Genomic DNA, 26,469 nt, shown 5'->3' with positions numbered 1-26,469 from the left:
TTAGTCGCCTCTTGAAACCCAGCAGCTACTGACTGGATCCAACAAATTCACCATATCCAGGAGGAGCTTAAAGGCCACCTAGAAGGCGCAAAAACAGACAACAAGCAATATGCAGAATTGCCCAGCTATCGTGAAATCCCTAGCTATCATGGTTGGTCAAATTGTCTGGCTTGCCACAAAACTCCTCCATACAAACAGGCCATCCTGCAAGTTAGACAACCAGTTCCGTGGGCCCTTCCAGATTTGTCAGCAAATCAACCCCGTTGCATTCAAATTGCAGCTCTCTCAATCTCTTAGCGTACATCCTGTTTTCAAGATATCCCTCTTGAAGCTTTACCCAGAGGATCCCTTTCCTGGTGGGTCGCAACAGCCACCCTCACCAGTCCAGGTCCAAGGGAAGGAGGAATATATAGTTCACGCTATCCTGGACTCTAAACTGTAGAGGGGGAGACTGTACTATCTTATTGACTGAGAGGGCTAGGGTCCTAAAGAATGCTCCTTGGAATCCATTGCCCATGTTCATGCCTCCATTCTAGTAAAAGGATTTCATCAAGACCTCTCGGATAAATGAGGCCCAGCATCCACTCAGAGGAAGAGCACCCCTTAAGATGGTGGATAATATGAGGATGTGGGGACTAGAACCTAGGCCTGCAAAGTCTGGGATGGCCGATATTCCCACAGTGCGAGTGGGAAGCCAGGCACAGCTATACTTAGGGAGCACCTTGGAGAATAGTCACCACAGGAAGTACTATCCAAGGGAGCCAGAGTGACAGTACCCTGCATTCCTCTGATTGGCCAACCACACTATTTAACCCTGCAAGGTGCCCCAGGAACTTGTCTGGGCAATGACAGAGACTTCAGGCTGCTTGTGACTCCAGACCTCACTTTGCATCCTGATCTCTGGTCTCTGATCCTGACTCTTGACTCCTGACTCTAGCTTGGTGCTATCTTTGGTCTCAGGTCTCCGACTCTGGCCTGATTCTGACCCTGATTCCTGCTGCCTGTTTCTAGCCTGGTACTACCTCTGATCTCCAGTCCCCAACCCAGCCTGACTTTTACTTGACTCTTGCTTATTGAACCCAGGTCTAGCAATTCCTCCGACCCTCCCCTCTAACTATTGCCCCTGATGTTTGGAGCCCAACCAGCTGTTACCGCTAGGCCAGACCCCCTACACCCCAGTCCCCTAGTGGCCACATTTTTCTCTGAGTCACCCAGGGACATGCCCCCAGCACCATTCTGCTGGAGGTGCTGCGTTCTTAGCAGATGTTAAAAGAGGGACCTGATCACTTAATGGCTGTTAAGTTTCTCAGCATTTTTGAAATAGTAGCAGCATCAGCCCTCGTGCCCTGTCCAGAATTCCATTCTGGCTATTTAAAATCATTCCTTCTGAAGCATCAGCCATTTGAGAAAACAATTCTTCTCTTTCTATTAAATATCTATATCTATATATCTAGCAGCTGTGTGATCTTCCTAGTACAGAATTGCTGCTCTGTTCCACACCAGAAGGGGCTGCCTTTTTGAAGTGGGGGGAGAGTTTTTTTTTTTAAATTCACTCTGTAATGCTCCTTGAGATTCTTCTGGATGAAAGACACTATGAACAGCAAAGCTTTATTTACAACATCAACACTACAACAGTATAGTATATCTAATTTAACTGTACAGCTCTGATGGCTGAAAAGTGGATGGGATTTAGGAAGAAATTGTAGACCTACAAATGGGATACTTCCAAATTCCCGTGTGCCTCTCAGTCTATATGTATGCTGTATCGCTGAATAGTGGTGTGTGTTTGTGTGTGAATAGCTGTTAAATATACACATAAAATCAAAGGTCAAGAAAAATAGAGATTTGACCTTGCAGCAGCCGAAGATGATACTCAAGTATATTACTCTGTGTTCTGCTACCGTTATTGCTAATGAGCTTATTCATTGCAAGGCCCTATGTTGCTGTGTTTGATTGCATTTTCAGAACTACCATATGTCCCAGATATGTATGTCTTGTAGGGAGGAAAAAGTCTTGATCCATCTGCCAAGTCTGGCTGAGTTTTAGGAATTAGTTAACCATAACAGTTTGTTTATTGTTGTTTAATAAACTCAGATCAATGTAATTTGGTAGCAGTTTACATGGAAATAGAATCAATTTCTCTTACAGTGGGAAGGCGAGCATAGACACTCAAAATTCCAGTCAGAAGATCTTCATGCATTCACCACTTAGCTGTCTCTCCTGAGGGATTTCCTCTGTCTCCATGGCATGTGGATTATGAGGGGTATCTCTCGTTGTAAATTAAGGATGTCACAGAATGTGAATTAGTCAGCTGGAAGCTATGGCATCATCATGTATGATATACAAAAAAAAATTCAATACCATTATCCCTTCCTTTTGGTTGTATCCCATGTTTTGGGTCTCTTGCCGTTTTGGGTCTTGCCATACTTGACCTGTAATAGGAATTGTATGGACTAATGCATTCTCCTACATGCCAAGAAAGCCACCAGCTGCTGTTAAAATCTGCTTGCTTTGTGGGGACATGTTAGCATCAGTTCTGAAGGAGCTTATTTGCCAAGTATCTCTGCCAGAAGTGAAAGCATTAACTATTTGGAAGTGTGTGTGTGTGTGTGTGTGTGTGTGTGTGTGTGTGTGTGTGTGTGTGTGTGTGTGTGGACAAAAACATATGTGCATATATGACTCTTAATGGACCTAGGGTCAATATTAGCAGTAATATAGTGCGCAAGGGATACATTTGCTATTGAGATTGTCATATCTTCCTGAAGTTTGAAGACATGTATAATCAAAAGAACTGTTTTTACCCTTGGGCAGTTTTTACCATGTTCTCATTGCTCTTCAGTGATAGTCCCAGCTTGTATTATTTACCCCCTTGAATTTATATGTATTGAAGCTTTCTCTGGGCATGTATCCTTCGGCACAGGAAGATTTATACATGGAGAAAACATGAGTGTGATGTATAAAAATAGGGTAACGATCTCTCTGAGTAGCCCTGAACCCTTGTCTTCCAGGCAGAGACAGACTGTTGGTCATTTCCTCTAGGTTGGTAGACATTGAAAGAAGCTCTGGGCTCCCCTTTCAATAGGGAACCTGCCATCTACTCCAGGGAAGGTATGGAACTGCTATGGCCCAGACTGTCCAGGCTTTCAGGGGTATCTATGTTGTAAGTCATATGTAGATTATTGCTCTCCAGTGCGTGCTACCTTCAGTTGGACAATGGCACACATCTAATTTTATATCAGTCCTTTAAAACATTTAATTAGCTTCGTCAGGAAAATACCAGCTTAATGTTGTTTAAGGCCCTAATTCAGCAGAGCACATGCTTTGATCTGTCTCTATTCAGGAAAGCACTCAAGCATGTGTTTAACTCCTGTTTCCTGAACTGGGGACAGAAATACAAGCCAGCAGTAAATCAAAGGGATAAATAATGACACTAACAATTGTTATAATTGTAGATACCTACATGCCTACCAGTGCCCTCACTGTATCTCTGAAGTAATATCTCTCTCTCTGTATTGCAGCCATCTACGAGCAATCGTGTGAAGCCTATCGTCACCAAGGGAAGACGTCTGGTTTCTTCCATATTGATTCTGATGGAAGTGGACCACTTGGACCATTCCAGGTTTACTGCAATATCACGGGTAAGGATACTGCATTGTCAGCAATGTTTAACATTGGCTCTTAAATGTCTTATAATAAATGTTTTCTGTTCGTGTAGTTAAGAGAACCTCAGAGTTGTGGATATTTTGATGGTGGGGAAAAAAAGACAGAAGATTTATAGTTTTTGTGATGAAAGTTAAATTTAGAAGGATTTCCACTGGTTAATATCAGCTAGCAGTACAATCCAAGCCTGTATGATTCCTGCAACTCAGGGTGGAACAGATATGCAAGCCTTTGCTATGGCTAAAAGAACAAATTGTGCTTAGTGAGAGGATGTTGTTGCATTTTTCATAAACATCCTGATTTTTAATTCACCCTCAGTATTATTTTTATGAGATCTCATAAACTTGAAACCCAGATCTGTTTCTTAACTTAACTGTTTCTTTGCTACACTTGTATAATAGCTTCTTATTGTAAGGTTCAACTCAATTATGAGAGAAATAAATAGTTAGGTAGAAAGTCCACTACGTATACTTCAGCACCAGGTGCAGTCTGTACTCAATGCATACGGTACTCCTTACTCAAGTAGCCTCATTGACGATCAGTGAGACAATTCACATAAGTGTTTGCAGAATGAGGACCTTAATTAGTACCGAAATTAACAGGACATCCTTTCTCTCACTAAGAGAGGTGGTACTTTTCAGATTAGGATAAACTGATCGGCAGTCACTGAGTGGGAAACTCGCTCTGTGACCATGACATCTCATAAGAGCCTCATTATGTTGGAACAATGACATTTTCTACCATTATGGAAGGACTCATGACTGAGGGAGATGGAACCTTCTCCGGAACTCAGCCAGCACTGTAGAGCTCACAGCCTAGTGAAACAGGAATTGACCACTAACCTCATTGCATTGAGCTAATCTCAAAGCTCACTTCTTTGTCCAAGCTTTTCTACCACAATAGCCTCACTGACACTAGTGCTTTCTTATATTCAATAATCATTTAAAAAAATAGAAACCAACCCCTCTAAGCCTGCCTTATACCACCAGGGAAGAAAATGAGAGAGATTCTTTGTAACTTCTTACACTTAAGAGCAGCTCAAATATTGCATAGATGGGAGCTAAGATAGGAACTTAGAAAGACAGTCTTTTGGTTATGACTCTTCAAGTTGTTGTCCTATAGTTTAAAATAAAATGCAACTCACAAAGGAGAAGCTCAGTAAAATCTCCCCTTAGAGATCTGAGTGCAATTCACATGGAGAGCTGCATGTGCTTGTCTGAGAGCAGATTTTGGCCCTGAAACTTAGAGACCAGTTCTCTTCCTCTTCACTTTGTTCAGGGGAAAGCCAAAATATAGCTGAGGACTACAGCTGACTGAAAAGGGGAAGGAACAGGGGCTATTACCCTGCCCTTCCCCACTCTCCACTGGTTACTTTTACTGGCCAGGTACAGATAGGGGACCATGCCATAACCTCTGCTAGGCTGGTAACTGTGGCTACGTTAGCCAGCCGCACATCCCTTCCAGATTCAATCCAGAACACCCAGGGCACAACATGAGCCTTTACATTGCTTCCTCAATCAACTCATACTTAGTGTCTCAAATTAAAATGTCACGTTGATGTAATTGGACAATCATTATATGTTAATTAAACACACACCAGTTAATGATTAAGTATATTTTTATTCAGGTGTAACAAATATTTAATTAGAAGTGTCTGTTCAACAGTTGTTGAATCTCAAGTATTAAGGCAGAGTTCCATCTTCTCATCAGCATGGTGTTTTTTGGACTCCAATATGGAGCCAAAATTAATATTAATATTTATTATTACTATATGTTTACATCAGAATACATAGCCAATTAGTTCATTTTATCATCCACTTATTGTGTAATTTGGTGTTATGCTCAATTCATATATAATACATGTATGCTAAATTGTAGGATTATCAAAATATAAGATTGACAAGTATTTAGGAGTGATGAGTGTGTATTAGGCATACAAGTAAAGCTCAGCTAGAATGCAAGGCCTACAGGCTGAGGCCTGTAAGATTTTAGCTCAGCCAGACTAGGCCATAGGCTTAAGAATGCTTGACATGAGTGGGTGACCTAGGAATAACTCTAAGCCAATAAAATCACAAGATTACTGTAGAAATTGTGCCAATATGTTATGTTATGGAAAACTAGATTGCAATAGACTGCAATGTATTGTCCAAAACCATTGTATACCTGATTATAACATCATGGAATGTTCTGTCCTGACCACACGTTACATTTTGTGCAAAAATGCTGATAAGAATAAGGGAAACTAAGAAAACAACCTATGAAAAACAATATTCTTAGGGTGTGGAAGTACAGATGAGGAAAAGAGCATTGAAACACTCATGCATATGCATAAGGTAGTAGACGTGGTCAGAATAATGATATAAAAGAGGTTGCCTGGTTGGGTAAAAGAGGGAAGACCCCAAAGGACAGCTCCACGGGAAACCCCAGCAAGGACCATTCCTCTATTGATACTCATGTGTTGAGAGGTCCTAGAATACCTTTGAGAATGTGAGTATGACTGCAGCCTCAGTCGTTGCATGTATTTTTGTAGGATTTATATATTCATTGATAATTGTAACCTTAATTATTGCTTTAATTAAACTTGTAGTAGTACAGATAAGACTTTGTACTGGTGATTGTGTCTGCGGTCACTATCCTTGGTCTTTGTGTGTTCCTGGAGTCTCCAAATTTGAGAAAAGCACCAGAGGTGATTTTCACTTTTTTGAGCTTGAAACTGTAGCAACAGGAGCTGAATCCTTGGTAGTTTAATACAAAATTAGTAAAGTAAATTTAAATAAAAAAGGCTACAAATAGCATGTAGGCATTCATCCAGATGGGACCCCATTGTACTAGGCTTTGTGCATACACAGAGAGAGCAATAATTCCTGCTCCAAAGAATTTACAATCTATGTCACCAAGGCAAACGAGAGAGAGTGTATGTCTGTGTTTTCTTTGAAAACATTGGATTTTTTGGTGGAAAGACAGAAATCTCAAAGCCAATTTTCTTTCTCTTAATGTTTACAAAAATTGATTGCTGAAAATTGTAAAACTTCTGGGTTTTGATTTTCCCAAAAAAGTTTAATTTTTTTTGACAGGGAAATAAAACCATTTTCCAGCCAACTCAATCATTGTCCCATTCTACAGATTGGAGACTGAAGCACAGAGAGAAAATGACTTGTTTATAGTCACCAAAGAAAGGAGAGCGAGGCAGAGCTGGAAATTGACCCCAGATTAGCTAGTTACCTAACCATAAAACCATCCCCCCTTTCTGTGCAGCTAGTTGTTTGTTTGTTAGAGTAGTGCTGAGAATAGTGTACAACTCATGCCCCAAAGAGTTAGTCTGAGAGATTTAGGGGTGACATGAAACAATGGAAAATCCAGATAAAGGAATCACATGTGGCCTGTATTCATAGTAGTGTTATGAACTAATTACCTTGCATTGCAATGGATATGACATTTTGAAGCGGGGATTTCAGTGAGGAGAGGCAAATCATCTGAGATGAACTCTCCCATGAGGCTTTGAGAGCAGAATTTATCTTAAGTACGTAGCTAACAATCAGCAACACTACAACTAAATGCATTTATTCCTATTAGATCAGATAGCGACAATGGCCTTATCAGTTATTAACTGGGACTGAATTGCTTTTCCAAATGATGGTATCTAATTAAAAAACCCAGTTGGTGTGGGATCTAGACCTGGAAAGTTACCAATGTGTTAATTAATATACATGATAATCTATCTAATCTTAGTTATTTCTATGCAACGTATCACCTTGCCACTGAACAAAAATTCTGAAGAAAGCATAGTGTGTGTCTGTCTGTGTGCATCTGAGAAAGAAGACAGACTATATGTTCTATTTTCAACATGGCAAGAAGTTAGCGGTGGGGTGTCTCATGATGCTTTGTGTAACCATTGTTGTTCATTATATTAATTAATGATCTCGAAAAATGGCTGAACAGTGAGGTGACAAATTGCAGATGACAAACTAGTCTTTAGGTTAGTCAAGAACAGAGAAGACTCTGGGGTACTTTATATGGGCCTCATCTTGAAGGTTGTGTTTATTTCTAGTTACTGTAAAAAAAAAAAAGACATTGTTGGAATAGAAGGTATTCAGGGACAAACCTAACGAGTCACAGAAAGACTTCTATGCAAAGAAAGGCTGGAAAGACTGGGAATGTATAAGAGGGGGCATATAGAAATCAGTGATGTAGGGGAGGTAAATCAGGTGCTTCCATCTGCACTTTTGCAGAATTCAATATCAAAGAGACATTTAATGACACTGAAAGGCAACACACTTAATACTGGTAAAAGAGGAAATACTTTCATCCAGCATATAACTAACCCATGGAACTCATTGCCCTGAATATCATTAAACTTAAAACAGAGCAGGATTTAAAGAGAATTTCATGATGAATAATGAGAACATCTACAGTTGCATTAGAGTGTGTGTGTGTGTGTGATGTCCCCTATAGGCAGGTTATTCAATAATTGTCTATTATTAAATTCTCTTGCACTGGTCTAAACTGGTGAAGCATTGGTTATGGTCCTCTGAAGCTTGCTCTCTTTCTCTTCCTGCTTGAAGTCTATTGATCTGTCTTGTGTATGTCATCACACCTTCTAGCACTAAGTCTAAAGACATGCAATCCACAGCTATGTACATGTATTGCTCCTCTGTAATGGAGAGTGTTTAAAATGACCTCTTCACACCTCCTAAGGAATACGTTTTAACCTCGGTATCTGAAAGATTTGGTTACGATGCACAGCATGATACCCCTCCTCTATTTGTTTAGTTCTGCAGTTTTGTTGTACACAGATCCTGGGCCATCAAATCAATAACACTTAGAAGTTGGTATGACAAGATCAATGCTTAGGGAAGATGACCGTCCTCTTCCATGGCTCTTACTGCTAGTCTGAAATTTGCTTGGTAAACTCCCATAAAGGAACCTTGTGTCAGAGAATAAGAAATGGTCCCTATCTGTGGCTGAACATTTCCCTTTTTGTACATTAAAATCTGAACTTGAAATGCAAATATCTACTATCTTGTAGAGCCAAAGAAAATTTTCATTTTCCATCTTTCAGAATACTGCATAGAAATTGTATTTAAGCTACAGTCACAAGCAGGGATTGTAAAAGTTGTTGCAGGAAATGGATAATCAGACATCTAAACCGTCAAAGTGACCCTTGCGATTTATAAAATCACTCCTAATCTTTTTTTCCCCATAATTCCTGCAGTGCTCAACACTTTTATTACATTTTGAACCAACTCATTTACCTGCACCCTCTGTACGGTATGTATCCAATTACATGCAGAAAATAAGGCTCAGTCTATCAAAGCACTTAAGCACGTGCATAACTTTAGTAGTCACATACTACTCCCATTGATTTTATCACCTGCATCTACCTCATTGTGTTAAACCCACAACAGAGGCATATAATACTTTAAATGATTTTTATTGATTACAAAACAAATGTTACTTGCTTTACATTTACACCCCAAACATACTATGCCAGATTTCAAAGGTCAGAATGGTTCTGATGGCCAGTCAAGATTTCTTTCAATTATAAGATCAGAAGATGCAGGAAGCACATTTATTTACACAGGATTTTGGATTAATAAATGACTCCGATTTGCAGAAATCATAGGCAACCATTTATAGTTCATTCCGTTGCGTCATTGGTCCTTTGCCTTTGTTTACTAAGCTTTCTACTTCTTGCTTTGGTTGCTAATTTGCAACATACGTATTCATGTTAAGCATGCGTACTTCTTATCAGGCCTTAATGACCTATAATGTATTCCATGGATATATGACTCACAATATATATTGATATATATAATCCCAACATTCCCCCCTCTTTGATACATGATAAATGCCATTAATTATAGCATCACTTTATAATTTTACAAGCAATTTAATTTTATATATTACTTGCTTCAAAACTTTTTGTTGTTTTTTTTAATTTGGCAGCATAATAAAGATTAACAAAATTATTAATGCAAATAATATGACAATATGACAATAGGATGTAGCATTAAATTTAGAAGAGCTATGACACTGGGAGACCATTTTTAAAAAACATTATACCAATAAGAAATTGCCATTTTTTAAAATTTTAATATTTGACCATTGTGGATTAAAATGTTTGTTTTTTAGTTGAACAGACTTAGATACATATTTTGCATATTGCCTGCTTTTTTTTTGCTCTCATTTTTTTATTGTTTTTAATGTATTTTTAAATTAAAGGACCAATTTACATTTTTTGTTTTTTAAACAACTTTTTTTAAAATAGAGGACCTCGGTAAATAATTGTATTAATAATGACCTTTGTTATATTACATTTACATAAATTAATTGGGCCTTTTTGTTATACTTTTTTTTAAATACATGGTTTTTAGTGGTTACCACATAAATACATCCATTGCCTAAATTAAACACTTTGTGCCATTAGAAGCTAAATATTGCATAGTACATTGTTCGCTTGAATGGTTTAAATGACATCCTATTAGGGACCAAGTTAGTTGTGGACACTCCCATTTGCTTTGTCTCCACTCTTTACAAAACTTTTGTTAATGTTACTAATTTATAATTCATTTAAATAATTTAAATACTATTTAAATAGAGACAGGACACTATATAATCAGTTAAATACTATTTAAATAGAGACTGGATCTTAGAAGTCAAGGGCAAAACTCTCTTTAAACCCCAAGACTCTTTATCTAGCTTTGGGATTTTTGAGTACAAGTCCACTCGGGACCTGCGGTACATACTTGGGCAGCTAGCCCATGTTGCTCTGGCTTTGTTGATATTTTTAGCACCCCAGCTTGAAGAAAGCTAGCTTGGGAATGCCTACGTGTGCTGCAATCATTCCTGCTGATTGCAATGTAGACATAGCCTAAGAGTTTGATCTAATTCACATTGATGTCAATGGGCAAGACTATGAGCCTAAAGTGCTTGGTGTTTATTGAGTACCTTTCATAGTCAAGGCATTGTAAAGAGATTTGCAACATATCTCTCGGACATAAGAACATAAGAATGGCCATACTGGGTCAGACCAAAGGTCCATCCAGCCCCATCCTGTCTGCTGACAGTGGCTAATGCCAGGTGCCCCAGAGGGAGTGAACCTAACAGGTAATGATCAAGTGATCTCTCTCCTGCCATCTATCTCCACCCTCTGACAAACAGGCTAGGGACATCATTCCTTACTCATCCTGTCTAATAGCCATTAATGGACTTAACCTCCATGAATTTATCCAGTTCTCTTTTAAACCCTATTATAGTCCTAGCCTTCTCAACCTCATCAGGCAAGGCGTTCCACAGGTTAACTGTGTGCTGTGTGAAGAAAAACTTCCTTTTATTTGTTTTAAACCTGCTACCCATTAATTTCATTTGGTGGACCCTAGTTCTTATATTATGGGAACAAGTAAATAACTTTTCCTTATTCACTTTTTTCACACCACTCATGATTTTACGTACCTCTATCATATCCCCCCTTAGTCTCCTCTTTTCCAAGCTGAAAAGTCCTAGCCTCTTTAATCTCTCCTCAGTGGGACCCGTTCCAAACCCCTAATCATTTAATTGCCCTTTTCAGAACCTTTTCTAATGCCAATATATCATTTTTGAGATGAGGGGACCACATCTGAACACAGTATTCAAAATGTGGGTGAACCATGGATTTATATAAGGGCAATAAGATATTCTCCGTTGTATTCTCTATCCCTTTTGTAATGATTCCTAACATTCTCTTCACTTTTTTGACTACCGCTGCGCACTGCCTGGACATCTTTAGAGAGCTATCCACAATGACTCCAAGATCTCTTTCCTGATTAGTTGTAGCTAAATTAGACCCCATCATATTGTATGTATAGTTGGGGTTATTTTTTCCAATGTGCATTACTTTACATTTATCCACATTACATTTAATCTGCCATTTTGTTGCCTAATCACTCCTGTTTGTGAGATCTTTTTGAAGTTCTTCACAGTCTGCTTTGGTTTTAACTATCTTGAGCAGTTTAGTATCTGCAAACTTTTCCACCTCCCTGTTTACCCCTTTCTCCAGATCATTTATGAATAAGTTGAATAGGATTGGTCCTAGGACTGACCCTTGGGGAACAGCACTAGTTACCCCTCTCCATTCTGAAAATTTACCATTTATTCCTACCCTTTGTTCCCTGTCTTTTAACCAGTTCTCAATCCATGAAAGGATCTTCCCCCTTATCCCATGACAACTTAATTTACGTAAGAGCCTTTGGTGAGGGACCTTGTCGAAGGCTTTCAATCTGTGACAATTCCTCAGATTTGTCACCTACAAAAGACGGTTTCAGAGTAGCAGCCGTGTTAGTCTGTATTCGCAAAAAGAAAAGGAGTACTTGTGGCACCTTAGAGACTAACAAATTTATTAGAGCATAAGCTTTCGTGAGCTACAGCTCACTTCATCGGATGCATTTGGTGGAAAAAACAGAGGAGAGATTTATATACACACACACAGAGAACATGAAACAATGGGTTTATCATACACACTGTAAGGAGAGTGATCACTTAAGATAAGCCATCACCAACAGCAGGGGGGGGAAAGGAGGAAAACCTTTCATGGTGACAAGCAGGTAGGCTAATTCCAGCAGTTAACAAGAATATCAGAGGAACAGTGGGGGGTGGGGTGGGAGGGAGAAATACCATGGGGAAATAGTTTTACTTTGTGTAATGACTCATCCATTCCCAGTCTCTATTCAAGCCTAAGTTAATTGTATCCAGTTTGCAAATTAATTCCAATTCAGCAGTCTCTCGTTGGAGTCTGTTTTTGAAGCTTTTTTGTTGAAGGATAGCCACTCTTAGGTCTGTGATCGAGTGACCAGAGAGATTGAAGTGTTCTCCAACTGGTTTTTGAATGTTATAATTCTTGACGTCTGATTTGTGTCCATTCATTCTTTTACGTAGAGACTGTCCAGTTTGGCCAATGTACATGGCAGAGGGGCATTGCTGGCACATGATGGCATATATCACATTGGTAGATGCGCAGGTGAACGAGCCTCTGATAGTGTGGCTGATGTGATTAGGCCCTATGATGGTATCCCCTGAATAGATATGTGGACAGAGTTGGCAACGGGCTTTGTTGCAAGGATAGGTTCCTGGGTTAGTGGTTCTGTTGTGTGGTGTGTGCTTGCTGGTGAGTATTTGCTTCAGATTGGGGGGCTGTCTGTAAGCAAGGACTGGTCTGTCTCCCAAGATCTGAGAGAGCGATGGCTCGTCCTTCAGGATAGGTTGTAGATCCTTGATGATGCGTTGGAGAGGTTTTAGTTGGGGGCTGAAGGTGATGGCTAGTGGCGTTCTGTTGTTTTCTTTGTTGGGCCTGTCCTGTAGTAGGTACGATATAACCGCATTTGCTCCAACCCCTCAGACAGAGACAAACACTACAAGATCTCTATCATGCATTCCTACAACTACAATACCCACCTGCTGAAGTGAAGAAACAGATTGACAGAGCCAGAAGAGTACCCAGAAGTCACCTACTACAGGACAGGCCCAACAAAGAAAACAACAGAACGCCACTAGCCATCACCTTCAGCCCCCAACTAAAACCTCTCCAACGCATCATCAAGGATCTACAACCTATCCTGAAGGACGAGCCATCGCTCTCTCAGATCTTGGGAGACAGACCAGTCCTTGCTTACAGACAGCCCCCCAATCTGAAGCAAATACTCACCAGCAAGCACACACCACACAACAGAACCACTAACCCAGGAACCTATCCTTGCAACAAAGCCCGTTGCCAACTCTGTCCACATATCTATTCAGGGGATACCATCATAGGGCCTAATCACATCAGCCACACTATCAGAGGCTCGTTCACCTGCGCATCTACCAATGTGATATATGCCATCATGTGCCAGCAATGCCCCTCTGCCATGTACATTGGCCAAACTGGACAGTCTCTACGTAAAAGAATGAATGGACACAAATCAGACGTCAAGAATTATAACATTCAAAAACCAGTTGGAGAACACTTCAATCTCTCTGGTCACTCGATCACAGACCTAAGAGTGGCTATCCTTCAACAAAAAAGCTTCAAAAACAGACTCCAACGAGAGACTGCTGAATTGGAATTAATTTGCAAACTGGATACAATTAACTTAGGCTTGAATAGAGACTGGGAATGGATGAGTCATTACACAAAGTAAAACTATTTCCCCATGGTATTTCTCCCTCCCACCCCACCCCCCACTGTTCCTCTGATATTCTTGTTAACTGCTGGAATTAGCCTACCTGCTTGTCACCATGAAAGGTTTTCCTCCTTTCCCCCCCCTGCTGTTGGTGATGGCTTATCTTAAGTGATCACTCTCCTTACAGTGTGTATGATAAACCCATTGTTTCATGTTCTCTGTGTGTGTGTATATAAATCTCTCCTCTGTTTTTTCCACCAAATGCATCCGATGAAGTGAGCTGTAGCTCACGAAAGCTTATGCTCTAATAAATTTGTTAGTCCCTAAGGTGCCACAAGTACTCCTTTTCTTTCTACAAAAGACGGCTCAGGTTGGGGAATCTCCCTAACATCTTCAGCTGTGAACACTGAAGCAAAGAATTCATTTAGTTTCTCCGCAATGACTTTATCATCTTTAAGTGCTCCTTTTGTATCTTGATCATTCAGGGGCCCCACTGGTTGTTTAGCAGGCTTCCTGCTTCTGATGTACTTAAAAATATTTTGTTATTACTTTTTGAGGTTTTGACCATCTATTCTTCAAAACTCCTTTTTGGCTTTTCTTATTACATTTTTACACTTAATTTGGCAGCTTTTATGCTCCTTTCTATTTACCTCACTAGGATTTGACTTCCACTTTTTAAAAATGTCTTTTTATCTCTCACTGCTTCTTTTACATGGTTGTTATGCCACGGTGGCTCTTTTTTAGTTTTTACTGTAGTTTTTTTAATTTGGGTTATACATTTAAGTGGGCCTCTATTATGGTGTCTTTGAAAAGTGTCCATGCAGCTTGCAGGGATTTCACTCTAGTCATGGTACCTTTTTAATTTCTGTTTAACTAACCTCCTCATTTTTGCACAGTTCCCCTTTCTGAAATTAAATGCCACAGTGTTGGGCTGCTGAGGTGTTCTTCCCACCACAGGAATGTTAAATGTTGTTATATTATGGTCACTATTTCCAAGCCCTTGGACCAGATCCTGCGCTCTACTCAGGACTACATTGAGAATTGCCTCTCCCCTTGTGGGTTCCTCTACCAGCTGTTCCAAGAAGTAGTCATTTAAAGTACCGAGAAATTTTGTCTCTTCATTTCATCCTGAGGTGACGTACACAGTCAGCATGGGGATAATTGAAATTCCCTACTATTATTGAGTTCTTTATTTTGATTGCCTCTCTAATCTCCCTTAGCATTTCATCATCACTATCACTGTCCTGGTCAGGTGGTCGATAATAGATCCCTATTGTTATATTCCTATTAGAGCCTGGAATTACTATCCATAGAGATTCTATGGAAAATGTGGATTCATTTAAGATTTTTGATTCATTTGGTCCTACGTTTTCTTTCACATATAGTGCCATTCTCTGCCCCTCCCCTGCATGACCTGTTCTGTCCTTCCGATATATTTTGTACCCCGGAATAATTGTGTCCCATTGATTGTCCTCACTCCATCAGGTTTCTGTGATGCCTATTATGTCAATATCCTCCTTTAACACAAGGCACTCTAGTTCACCCATCTTATTATTTAGACATCTAGTATTTGTGTACAAGCACTTTAAAAACTTGTCACTGTTTATTTGTCTGCCCTTTTCTGATGTGTCAGATTCTTTTTTTATGTTGATGTTTATCTGATCTGGCCCATACTTTATCCTGACATTTTCCAGGGTGCTCCAGATTTTGACAATTTTTAAACTTTTACTTTGGATTCTAGTTAAATACTCCAGAATTTTATTGAAAGGAAAAAGCTTAAATAATTGTACTAGTTTGTATATCAAAGTTTTTGAGCTGTCACCAGCCATCTTGCAATTTCTAGCTGGCGCAGAGATATAACCAGCTGTCCGCTTGCATGATTCCATTCATGCTTAATGTACTCAGTTAGCTTCACATTTTTAAGATATTATGGTGTTGCTGCGCTTGGCATTGTGACACTTAACTGATTTAGGAGCCTCATTTTCAAAAGGGAATGAGTCACTCAGGAGCTAAAGTACCACTGACCGTCAATGGTATTTACATGGGATTACCCCAGGAAATGTCCTGGTGGACACTCACCAAGAAATAGGCCGGAAGGATGATGGTGTGCCACCTCTGTGACTCAGAATGGCATTTCTATAATGGCAAGATTATGCACAGAAACCTCCCTCCCCCTGCATTGGCCCCAGGAACAGAGTCACCACATTGGGAAGGGCAATCTATACCAGTCTGGGTGGGTGCAAATTCCTGGTGCCTGCTGGCCAACTCTGGGAGAGATTAATGTGATGGACACTCTTGAATGTGGTATATCTCATTGCATCCCCTAATAGAATAAGGCCCCAGGTACTATATTGTCAGTATCTTCAGGGAATATGGTCAGCCCAAGGCCTGGTGGTGGGATTGGAACCCATGCAGAATTGTTTCCATGGAGATGCATTGAGGAGTTTAAATGCTGCTTGAAGTGTCACCAAATGGACGAGAAAGTAGGGGGAGGCTTAGAATGGAGAGAGCTTCACAAGCCCACATATTTTGGGAGCCAGCAGGGAAAGCTAGAAAAATAACATGTCGGTTAAATGGTGGCTTTGACATTTTAAAGTTTAATGGATTAGGGTTGTTAACTCTTTAAGAAACTGCCTTTTTATGTCCACTGGGGAATATATATTTACTTGCTTAACTGCTGCCACAGCTAAAAGCAATGCACTATGGGAGGACCAGAGCTTCTTCTCAGGAGGGCACATGTTGCTCTTGTAGTGGTAGGGGCAGCTTTAAGGACAAGATTTGGCATTCTGTGTAGGGCACCACAAAACACATACATCCTATGAGCTCTCAGAGCAATTCTTCTTTTGCTCGTGTAGCATTTACCGTATGTTTGGCTTGTTGGCAATTTAATTAGTCTGAATAATCTTGTTTTGTGACAAACCTCCTAAATCACAGAGGAGTGATTTGGTTCCATGGGTGAAATGTAGGCTACAGCGAGATTTCCAGATGAGAATAAAAATGTGAATTAAACAATACAGAACTCATTGAAAAACAGTTTTCCACCTGCTCTAATTCCTCCTCCTCCTCCCACCCACCCCCCAATTTAATTTGTGTGCCGTCAAAGGCAACGGGGAGGATTCCAGCAGGATGATGGAGGTATTGGTGAAGCTAGACTGAGGGTCTGCAATGTGCTGTAAGTGCTCAAGTCCTGTGCTGTAAAACTATCTCCCAGGACTGACTACAGACACCATAATATCCTAGTAAATTGGACCATTAAATAAAACTACTAAGTCATAAAGCTGTAGCATTACCCTGAAATTAAAGCATTGTCACTTTTGCATTTTGGAACGAACTAAGAAGCCTTTAGGAAATCTGCTTTCAAAGACTGAATTTAAATCTTCTGGGTTCTTCGGTGGGAGATATGGCTGCCATCTAGAAGTGCTTTTGCTGCCTTTTAGCTACAATATTTGAGCCTGATTCGAAATTTGACCAAGAGTAATAAATGAAATAAATCCAAGAGCATTGTGAGGGGGGAGGATGAAACAGCAACCCTTTCTTAAAAATCTGCTTTCTCATTCTCTTTGTAAACTCTCAACAGCCCAGGGAGAGCTTATTAATTAAAGTCAATGTAGGGAAAAAAAAACACAATAAGGACATTAAAGTGATAATGATCTTCTGTGTGGTTTGTTTTTGTTTAAAAATAGAGAATTTACTTACCTTAAGGATCACAAATATGATAGGTGGTAGAAACATTGGTACTCTGCTTAGTCTGTACTCACAATGCCTCAATAATTTAATATTTCTCATAAAGAAGAAAAAAACCTACAAAGAAATAAACTCCAGTCTCAGTATTACTGGCCACCTTTTCAAAAGTTTGAACCCTGGGTCTCTGTAGAGCTGTGCCATAAGGAAGCTACAGGTGCAGATAGCTACTGTCACTGCTGAATGCCTGTTTGTATGTGGGGTTGCTTCAAATGTGAGTGCAGATGGTATGTGTAAATGCAGATACACATTTTTACATTTCTATCTAGGACCTCTGTCTTTGAAAATATGGCTCTGAAAATGTCATCAATAGGTTTCAGAATGAACATTAATTGAAATTGGTCAAGGTAATTCACACCACACCCATAGCTTTTGTTATAGGCAGGCAGTACTTTATCAGGGCATGTTTGCAAATTTATACTTATGCAGGATAGCACCCTTTAAAAAAATAAAGTGTACTGTGCAAAAATTAAAAGACACTGGAGAAGTGTTAGAGTAGCAAGTATTAAAATAGCATAATCCACTCTGCCCTCTACTGCAGGATGTGAAATGAGAGGGAGGAGAACATGAGACAACATGAAACCTGCTCTGTTGTAAGTGACGTATTCTGTGTTCCTTGTAATCTGGATGGGTAATTCAGTTTGTTGTTTGGACACTTTAGAATAGTGACTAGGATAAGCAGTGAACTCTTAACCCAAAAATAAAGAAAATATCTGTTTGCCAGGTCTAACAGTTTGAGTAAGACACCAACCATTCATGCCCATCAATGTCTCCTTTAATTTTCTGCAACTTAATTCAAAGACATCAAGCATCACCACACTTCCCTGATCACTCAATTACTTTAATAGATTATTTTAATTATGTTTTTATATATGCATTTTCTGCCAGAGAAAGCATCTCCATTGAAAACTCTGGATGATGAACTCCGCTGTATAACCTAGTGGTGTCTTGTCTTGTCTGTCTGTATTCTAGGATTTGCTAATTCTTCCAAAAACTCTGAATGTTTTGAACATACCACAAGTTATTTGATATTTAATAGCTTCTGGCACTGCTAGGATCTCCTTCACCATCAATGAGGGACTTTTAGACTCAGTGAGAGCTCTGTGACAGATGCCAACAATTATAACAGCAACAGTGAAGTTCGCTGAGAAAAGGTACCAGGTACCCCTTCGTGGTTTGACTACTTTTATATGAAACCTAACTTTGGATTCCTAAAAAGAAAAGGAGGACTTGTGGCACCTTAGAGACTATCAAATTTATTTGAGCATAAGCTTTCGTGAGCTACAGCTCACTTCATCGGATGCATGAAAAGCTTATGCTCAAATAAATTTGTTAGTCTCTAAGGTGCTACAAGTCCTCCTTTTCTTTTTGCAAATACAGACTAACACGGCTGCTACTCTGAAATCTGGATTCCTAGTGTCTCCTTTGTAAAAGAGAAATTGTGCTCGGTCAAGGACACACCAACAGACAAGGACCCAAGATATTCAGAACTGTTTGAGAGAAATCCATGCTCATCTGCATCACTCTGACTGTGAGTGGCCAACTGCCAGCACGGTTGTCTAAATAGACTTTCTAACATTAGACGGACTAACATCCTTTGCTAATAAACTCCCCTGTGAGAGTAGAGAGAAGCACAAAAGAATCTTAAAAGAAGGCCAGCTGGTGGCAAAACCAGCCTGGCAAGGGCAATGAATACATTGGACATCATTGTGAGGTCTATGCTATTGCATTGACTATGCAACGAGCATCATAGCTCAAAGCTTTGGACATCCCTTCTGAAGAACAAGTCATGATTAAAGATTTGCTTTCACAGTCTAGGAACTGTTCAGCAAGATAACTCACAGTACCCTAGACTTGCTGAAAGATTCCAAAGCAACTATACTATTGGAATTTATGCCCCTCCAACCTACTTTAAACCATACCTTCCTCAACCACAACATCAGCAAAGACAGCATATGCCATCTTACTACAGACAACTGGAGTACCAGGCCAAGAAAATCCTGAGGTAAGGCACAGGACAGCAAGCTCCCTCAACCTCAGTGGTGCACAGTGCTCCTTCACTGTGTCAGATTTGATGAGACACTCGAGTTGCATCACAGGTAGTCTCTGGACTACATCCTTCAGAAGCCCACTCACCCTATTCCATTGGGCATGGTTGAAGATTGGACATTTTCACCTGCAGCTATACCATCACATCCTTTCTCTGCTCCCTACTCACCTCCTTCCCCAACTCTCTTCAGGGACCCTTCTCACAAAAGCCTACTGCAAACAGTAGAAGCTTCATTGTTCCTTCTTGGAGCTATAGAAGCAGTCACCCATGAATACAAGGGGAAGGGCTTCTACTCCTATATTTCCTTTTTCTGAAGAAGACAAGGGGTCTTTGTCCTATCCTAGACCTGAGGAGATCAACAAATACATATGCCATCTCAGGTTCAGGATAGTAAACCTTGTCCTTCATCATTCCATTGCTCCAAGCTCAAGACTGGTTTGTGGGTCTGGACTTAGAGTACGTGAATTTCCATATAGCTAACCACTCTGCTGACAGGAAGTCTCTAAGATTCACAGTGGGGCCCAACCCATATCAATACAGGCTTTTGCCCTTAGATTCTGCATGGCATCGAGAGTCTTCAACAAGTGCCTGGCAGTAGTGGTGGCACATGTAAGGAAACAGGGAATTCATGTCTGCTCATGCCTGGATGATTGGCTGATCAGGAGCCAGACCCAGGAAGACCAGAGTAGCCCTAGAACATATCCTTTCCCTGTTCTCTCTGCTAGGTCTGCTAAGAGAACTTGTCTCTCACGCTTTCTCAAATGGGGACCCTACTCAGCTTCCAGTCAGCATGCACCTCTCTGCTAGAGGACAGACAGGTTCAGATTCCTTCAGTCGGTTGTGCACAAGATAAGGACAAGACCGAAGACAACCTTTTAAAGCCTTTTCTGATTCCTCTTTTCACTGTTTTTGTAAAAGCAAGAGCAAAAAGAGAGAGAGAAAATTGATACTATATAAAACCTATGCTGTGGTCTGCCTCAAATGGTTGGTCACTAACTCATAAATATACAGCAGGTGAGCAAGAGAAGAAAATGTAGCTGTTGGGGTTGGGGTGAAGAAAGTGGTGATTTGCACCCATTCCTATATAAAGTTGCTGCTTGGTGAGCTAGTTCTGTTATCAGTGTAATGTGCCAAGGCTGTGTATTTTATGACTAGTGTTAGTGATATATAGGGTAACAAATACCTGTATCTCAAATAGACAAGGTGGGAGAGGTAATACCTTTTAATGGCCCGAGGTCTGTTGAAGTTCATCCAATAAAAGATATTTCCTCATCCACCTTTTCTCTCTAATATCCTGGGACCAACTCAGCTACAATATTGCAAACAATGGAATATATCTCAAAGAGTAGAAATCAACAAGGATCTTTGAAGTGGCACAGCCAAGCTTGACTCCCTGTTGGTAAAGTACTGAGCATAGGAGAAGGTGCATTTAATGGATTAATAAAATACTTAAAAGTTAGTATAAATTTCTGTCTATCCCCATCTCCTTCTTTCCTCCTCTCCCAGAGCTACTTCACTTCAACCTCTCTAAAATACAGTTATGTCAGAGACTGACAGCAAACCCGTATGCTTTTTCCACTCAAAGCCAGTGACAGAAAACCTGTAGTAAACGTGCCATCTCCACAGGCTCCAGTGAGAAGAAGAGAAGGCATGTTACATTAAAGTTCAGATCCCTGGGGAATAGCTAAGAACAGCTGTAATACCAATCCTGATGAGAATTAATGAGCAATCACAGAGGAAGATGAGAAAGATCTGTCAGGTCATCAATGCAATTCACCTGTCAGTGCAGGTTTGCTCCCTACACTACATTTGCTAATCCTTTGTCCAGAACCATTTTAAATGTTTCATTTGATAGGATTTCTGACACACCCCTGGGGAGGCTGTTTCATAGTTCTAACACCTCTCATCTTTTAAGGAAGTTTTTCCTAAACTTTTAATTTAGTTCCGTTAATCCTTGATCTTGTGTATGGTTATATCAGTTACTCACACAATGACCTTCTACATGTAATAACACAAAACTCTAAAAGCTAAGTATGGTTAGCCAATTAGTGCTAATTAGTGCATTTTATTGCACTTCTTGAACGGCAGTATTGCCACTACAATGCACATTGGTTTTATTACTATTATGTAGCAATTGACTAACGTTTCCATTCCATCAGTGTCTTCATCAGCCAGTTAGTTTTCTCCTGTTCTATTGACTCAACAATGACTTCACCAGCAGTGCAGTGGGAATGGTTATTGCATTTAGAGTGGGATTTTCAAATTAAAACTGGATGGGAAATGGTTTTCCAATCCCATGAATGTTTCTGAGAGTTTGGAAATCTTTCCCATTCCATTTTAGGATGGAACGGTTTCATTCAAAGTTTTTCAGTGAAAAATGAGAGAGATTTCCTCCTTCCCTCCAAGAGTAGCCAATAGCCTGATAGTTAGGGCATCCAACGAGGATGTAGGAGATTTGGGTTCAAATCTTTGTTCTGTCTGAGTGCCCTACCCACAAGGCTATTGACTATTCTGGGGTCTCTCTCTGTCTCTCTCCCTGCTTATCCCTTGCCCTCACCTTGACATTCCTGAATCTGGGAAACATTTCTCAAAGAAAGTTTTGTCTAACCTGTACATCCCTGGAAAGAGTTTGTTTCGTTGACTTGATATTTTCTGGCAAAAAATCATTTTGTTGAAAAATTCCCAACCGGCTCTACTTCATAGATGCTCAGTGTTTGCATATCTGTGTCCCCAGTGAAGTCAGTGGCAAAACTCCTACAGACTTCAATGACAGCAGAATTAGGCCAGTGCTGAGAGCTTTTGAAAATCCCTCCCATTGCTGTTAATTTTTGGGAATGTGGAAGAAAAACTGAGGGACTCTGGCTGACATGGATTACTGCTTTGAGATGCATAGCAGGCATGTGATGAGGTCATAGGGCAATATGTTGCATGCCTTACTTGTAAGCATTAGGGGTGAGTTCTGTAAAGCACTTAAATTTGTAGTGATTTTTCCAGCTCTTAGCTATGTTTCATATATTAAACATTACACCAATATTTTGATTATTAATGTTCTAATTCAGCCCCCAGGCTCTGAAAGTAGCATCCCTGATTCTCTCAGAAACTCTGAATTGAATAATAGATGTATAAGCAAACTCTCTCTCTCCATCTTCATAGAACTGATCATAACATTCTGAATGGATGTGCAAATTATTGATTGCAAACTCTTAGACTTCAGGGCTTGAAGGTCTTGCTGTAAGGCATTGGAAGGGTATTTTCTTCTTCTAGTCTTGAAATCAGTTCTTGGAGTTGACCTTCTGTTAGGGAGTGGGATGTGGAGGTAATGCCTAATGGTCTGAGCTGGAGTCAGTAGCCAGAACCAAGGGTCACAGCTGGAGGCAGGAATCAGGAGTCTGAGCCCTGGGTCAGAACTGGAGTTAGAAGCCAGAGCTCAGATGCCAGAGGTCAGAGCCAAAGTCCAAAATTGGAGCCCAAGGTCAGAACCAAGTTACCTGGAGTGCAGCGAGGCTGGGGACAAGGGCAGGACTAGAGTGAGGCTGGGAAGATACAGGCACAGGAGCTGTCACAGTCATGGGCAAATGCTTTCAGCAGTGAGTGTGCTGCTGCTGTTGATCTTAAGGGCAGGTCTGCTACTCCCCTGAGTCAACTGGGTGGCTAAGCCAATCAGGCAGCTCAAATGGGGCCCACCTGCACTTTTAAAGTACTTGGGTGTTAATCTAGTGGATGAGCAGGCTTGCTTTAGGTAAACTCCTGACATTTTCTGACTGTCTGTCATCCAAGTGTCTCCATGCTGATAATATTCAGGCAAAAGGGGTAAAAAGCATCCATTCAGTTACTTATAGGCTTACTAGAATTCTACACAATCCACCAGTTTAGTGGCATTTATAGCGCCCCCAGTCACCAGAGAATCTAGTGGCCACAAGTTGTTGGATTTCATGCACAAATTACTGGTTGTAAATGTACAGCCTGTGTGATGCAGAAAATCAGACTAGATCATCTTAATGGAACTTCTGGCCTTAGAATTCTATGAATCTTGGAAAGTATATAGTGTAGGGCTGGAAGAAACCTGGAGAGGTCATCTAATCTGGCACCCGGCACTGAGGTAGGACCAAGTAAACCTGGTCCCTCCTCGACAGGTGTTTGACTAACCTGTTCTTAAAAACACCAATGGTGGGAATTCCACAAACTCACTTAGAAGTCTATTCCAGTTCCTAACTATCCTTATAGCTAGAAAGTTTTTTCCTAATGTCTAACCTAAATCTGTCTTGCTTCAGATTAAGCACGTTGCTTTTTGTCCTATCTTCAGTGGACATGGAGAACTATTGATCAGTCCTCTTTATAACAGCCCTTAACTTATTTGAAGTCTGTTATGAAACCCCCTCCCCCCCACCCTCAGATGTCTCTTCTGCAGTTTAAATGTGCCCAGTTTTTTCACCTTTGCTCATAGGTCAGGTTTTCTAACTTTTTATCATATTTATTGCTCTCCTCTGGACTCTCTCCAATTTGTCATCGTCTTTCTTTAAGGGTAGCACCCAAAACTTGACACCAGTACTCCAGCTGAGGCCTCACCAATGCTGAGTGGAGTGGGACAATGACTTCCCTTGTCTTACACTTCTGTTAATGCACCCCAGAATGATGTTCGCCTTTTTTCACAACTGCATCATATTGTTGGCTCATAGTCAGTTTGTGATCCACTATAACCTCCGAGATCCTTTTCAGCAGTACTCCCACCTAGCCAGTTATTCCCCTTTTGTTGATCAGTCCCATATTGGTAAGATCATTTTATAAAACACCAAATTCACCACCCTCCTAGGGTTTCCTGCATATGTGAGATTTTTTTTAAGTCTTCATTCTCTCCCTCACTTTCTTTACAACCATCTCCTCTCCTCTCTCTGTTGCCGTGCATACACTTCTGCAAATAATTCCATGCTAGAGTGAAAACTTGCAATGCTTACAAAGGATTCAAACTGTTTCTTTTTTACAGTTTACCTTATTAGAACAGATAGGTGAGCAGGGTCATTTGCTCTACATAGTAAAAAAAGGAATCAACTGCATATGTGTATTAGTGTAATAGTACAAGTATCGGGCCGAATCCTGCAAACATTTATTGCAGAGTTTAGTGTTTACTACTGTCAATAGTCCCATTCACTTGAATGAGACTACAAGCACTCCTCCCAGTAGTAAATGTTTGAAGGGTTAGGTCCACAGATTGCATTTATTTAAGGCCAGATTCTGTTTTCTTTACACTGATAGAGACCTTGCTCTGCAGGCAGCCCTACTGAAGAAAATGGGATGACTGTCAGAGGCCCTGATGGAGGAAAAGCACTTACGTACATGCTTCAGTGTAGGTATGTGTTTAAGTGCTGTCCTTAATTAGGGCTGAAGTAAATGGGAGAAATCTGAGTTTTGAAGCGTAAAATGAGAGGTCAGATTTCCTTCAAACTACCACAGTTATAACTAAAGCAACGAGGAGTCCTCGTGCCACAAGGACTCCTAGTTGTTTTTGCTGATGCAGACTAACACGGCTACCACTCTGAAATCATAACTGGCCAACATGGATTTCATCTTGATTTTAACTTTCTGGTGAGATTTCTGTTTGTGTCAGGTGGCTCCTATGAGTTCATCATCAGTAATGAATGTATTATTATAAAAGAATAGTCATGCTTTTTAGTCTTGATATGTTTGCAAACAGGCCTGACTAATATGTCTCCTCTCATGAGGCTAAAGGCAGCAGAAATGCATCTGAATTATTTCGGATACCTGGCAGGACAGCGTCCACAGGATCCAGGGAAGCTGATGTTTTATCTCGGACTCAGCAGGCTCTGGAACATCAGCTCCAGTTTGGTCTGTAACTCAGGTAGACATGTCCATCTGCAATCCACACTTGTTTGGAGCAGCCCTTTATCACAAGGAGGCTGTTCTGAGTCTAGGAAAATGCTGCTTCTGTGTCTAATGGAGAAAAGCATCAGGCTTCGGCTACTCTTTGTCCCCTGTTTGCTGTAACACCCCTTTCATTTTCTTTCATTTAACAGAAGATAAGATCTGGACTGCGGTACAGCACAACAACACAGAGCTAACCAGAGTCCAAGGGGCTGATCCTGAGAAACCATATGCCATGTACTTTAACTACACCAGCAGCATGGACCAGATTGAGGCCATGATAAACAGTGCAGAGTACTGTGAACAGGAGGTGGCTTATCACTGCAAAAAGTCGCGTCTGCTGAACACCCCGAGTAAGTGCCACCAACTGAAATCATTCCTTGTTAGCTGTTATTGATTACACAGCAGACACAGCCCGCAGTGCGACTGAAGCAAAAAATATGGTGCAGAATAAGGAGCGTCTGTCTTCACGCACAGGGCTAGCATTGCGTAGAGACTGACAGTAGGCAGAGGGCAAGGCAATGGAATTCCACAGTGCATGTGCGCCCACACTAAAATAAAGAAGGGCCTGAAGGTTTACTTCTAAGACTAGGATATGCCTCTCTTAAACTACAGCAGCTTTACTGAACTGACTTTAAATGCAAACTGTTGGGTGTATTGTTCTTGTTTGTATTACCATAGTGCTGAGCAGCCCTCGTCACAGATCAGGACCCCACTGCGCTAGTTGCTGTACAAACATGGAATGCAACCACAGATCAGAATAGAGAACAGCCAAACTGCTCCAAAGCCTGGAGTATTCACAAAGGGAAAGGCTCCAGTCCCTCATGAGTATCGGAGCCGGCCTGAAGCCACACAGAACATTAACTACTCACCAGGGCTTTTGGTAGCTCAGCACAGTTTCTCAGCCAAAACTCGTTTCCTCTTCTGGTAGAAGGATCTGATTTTCTGGCCTGATATTACACAGTGGCATGAAGATCAGAGGGAGGAAATACTCCCCGCTTTATTTGC

General features: G+C 40.6%; 1 protein-coding gene across 1 annotated transcript in view; it reads left to right on the top strand.

Moving 5' to 3' along the window:
* CNTNAP5 (contactin associated protein family member 5) overlaps window positions 1–26,469 on the top strand; it is a 310,836-nt gene that overhangs the window by 168,802 nt on the left and 115,565 nt on the right. The window contains 2 exon segments of the mRNA XM_038421715.2: window positions 3,519–3,638; window positions 25,614–25,814. Of these exon segments, the coding sequence (XP_038277643.1) occupies window positions 3,519–3,638; window positions 25,614–25,814 (321 nt within the window).

Source organism: Dermochelys coriacea, chromosome 11, assembly GCF_009764565.3.
Source record: "Dermochelys coriacea isolate rDerCor1 chromosome 11, rDerCor1.pri.v4, whole genome shotgun sequence".
In the NCBI taxonomy this organism is placed as follows: domain Eukaryota; kingdom Metazoa; phylum Chordata; order Testudines; family Dermochelyidae; genus Dermochelys; species Dermochelys coriacea.
This window is presented reverse-complemented; position numbering and strand designations above follow the sequence as displayed.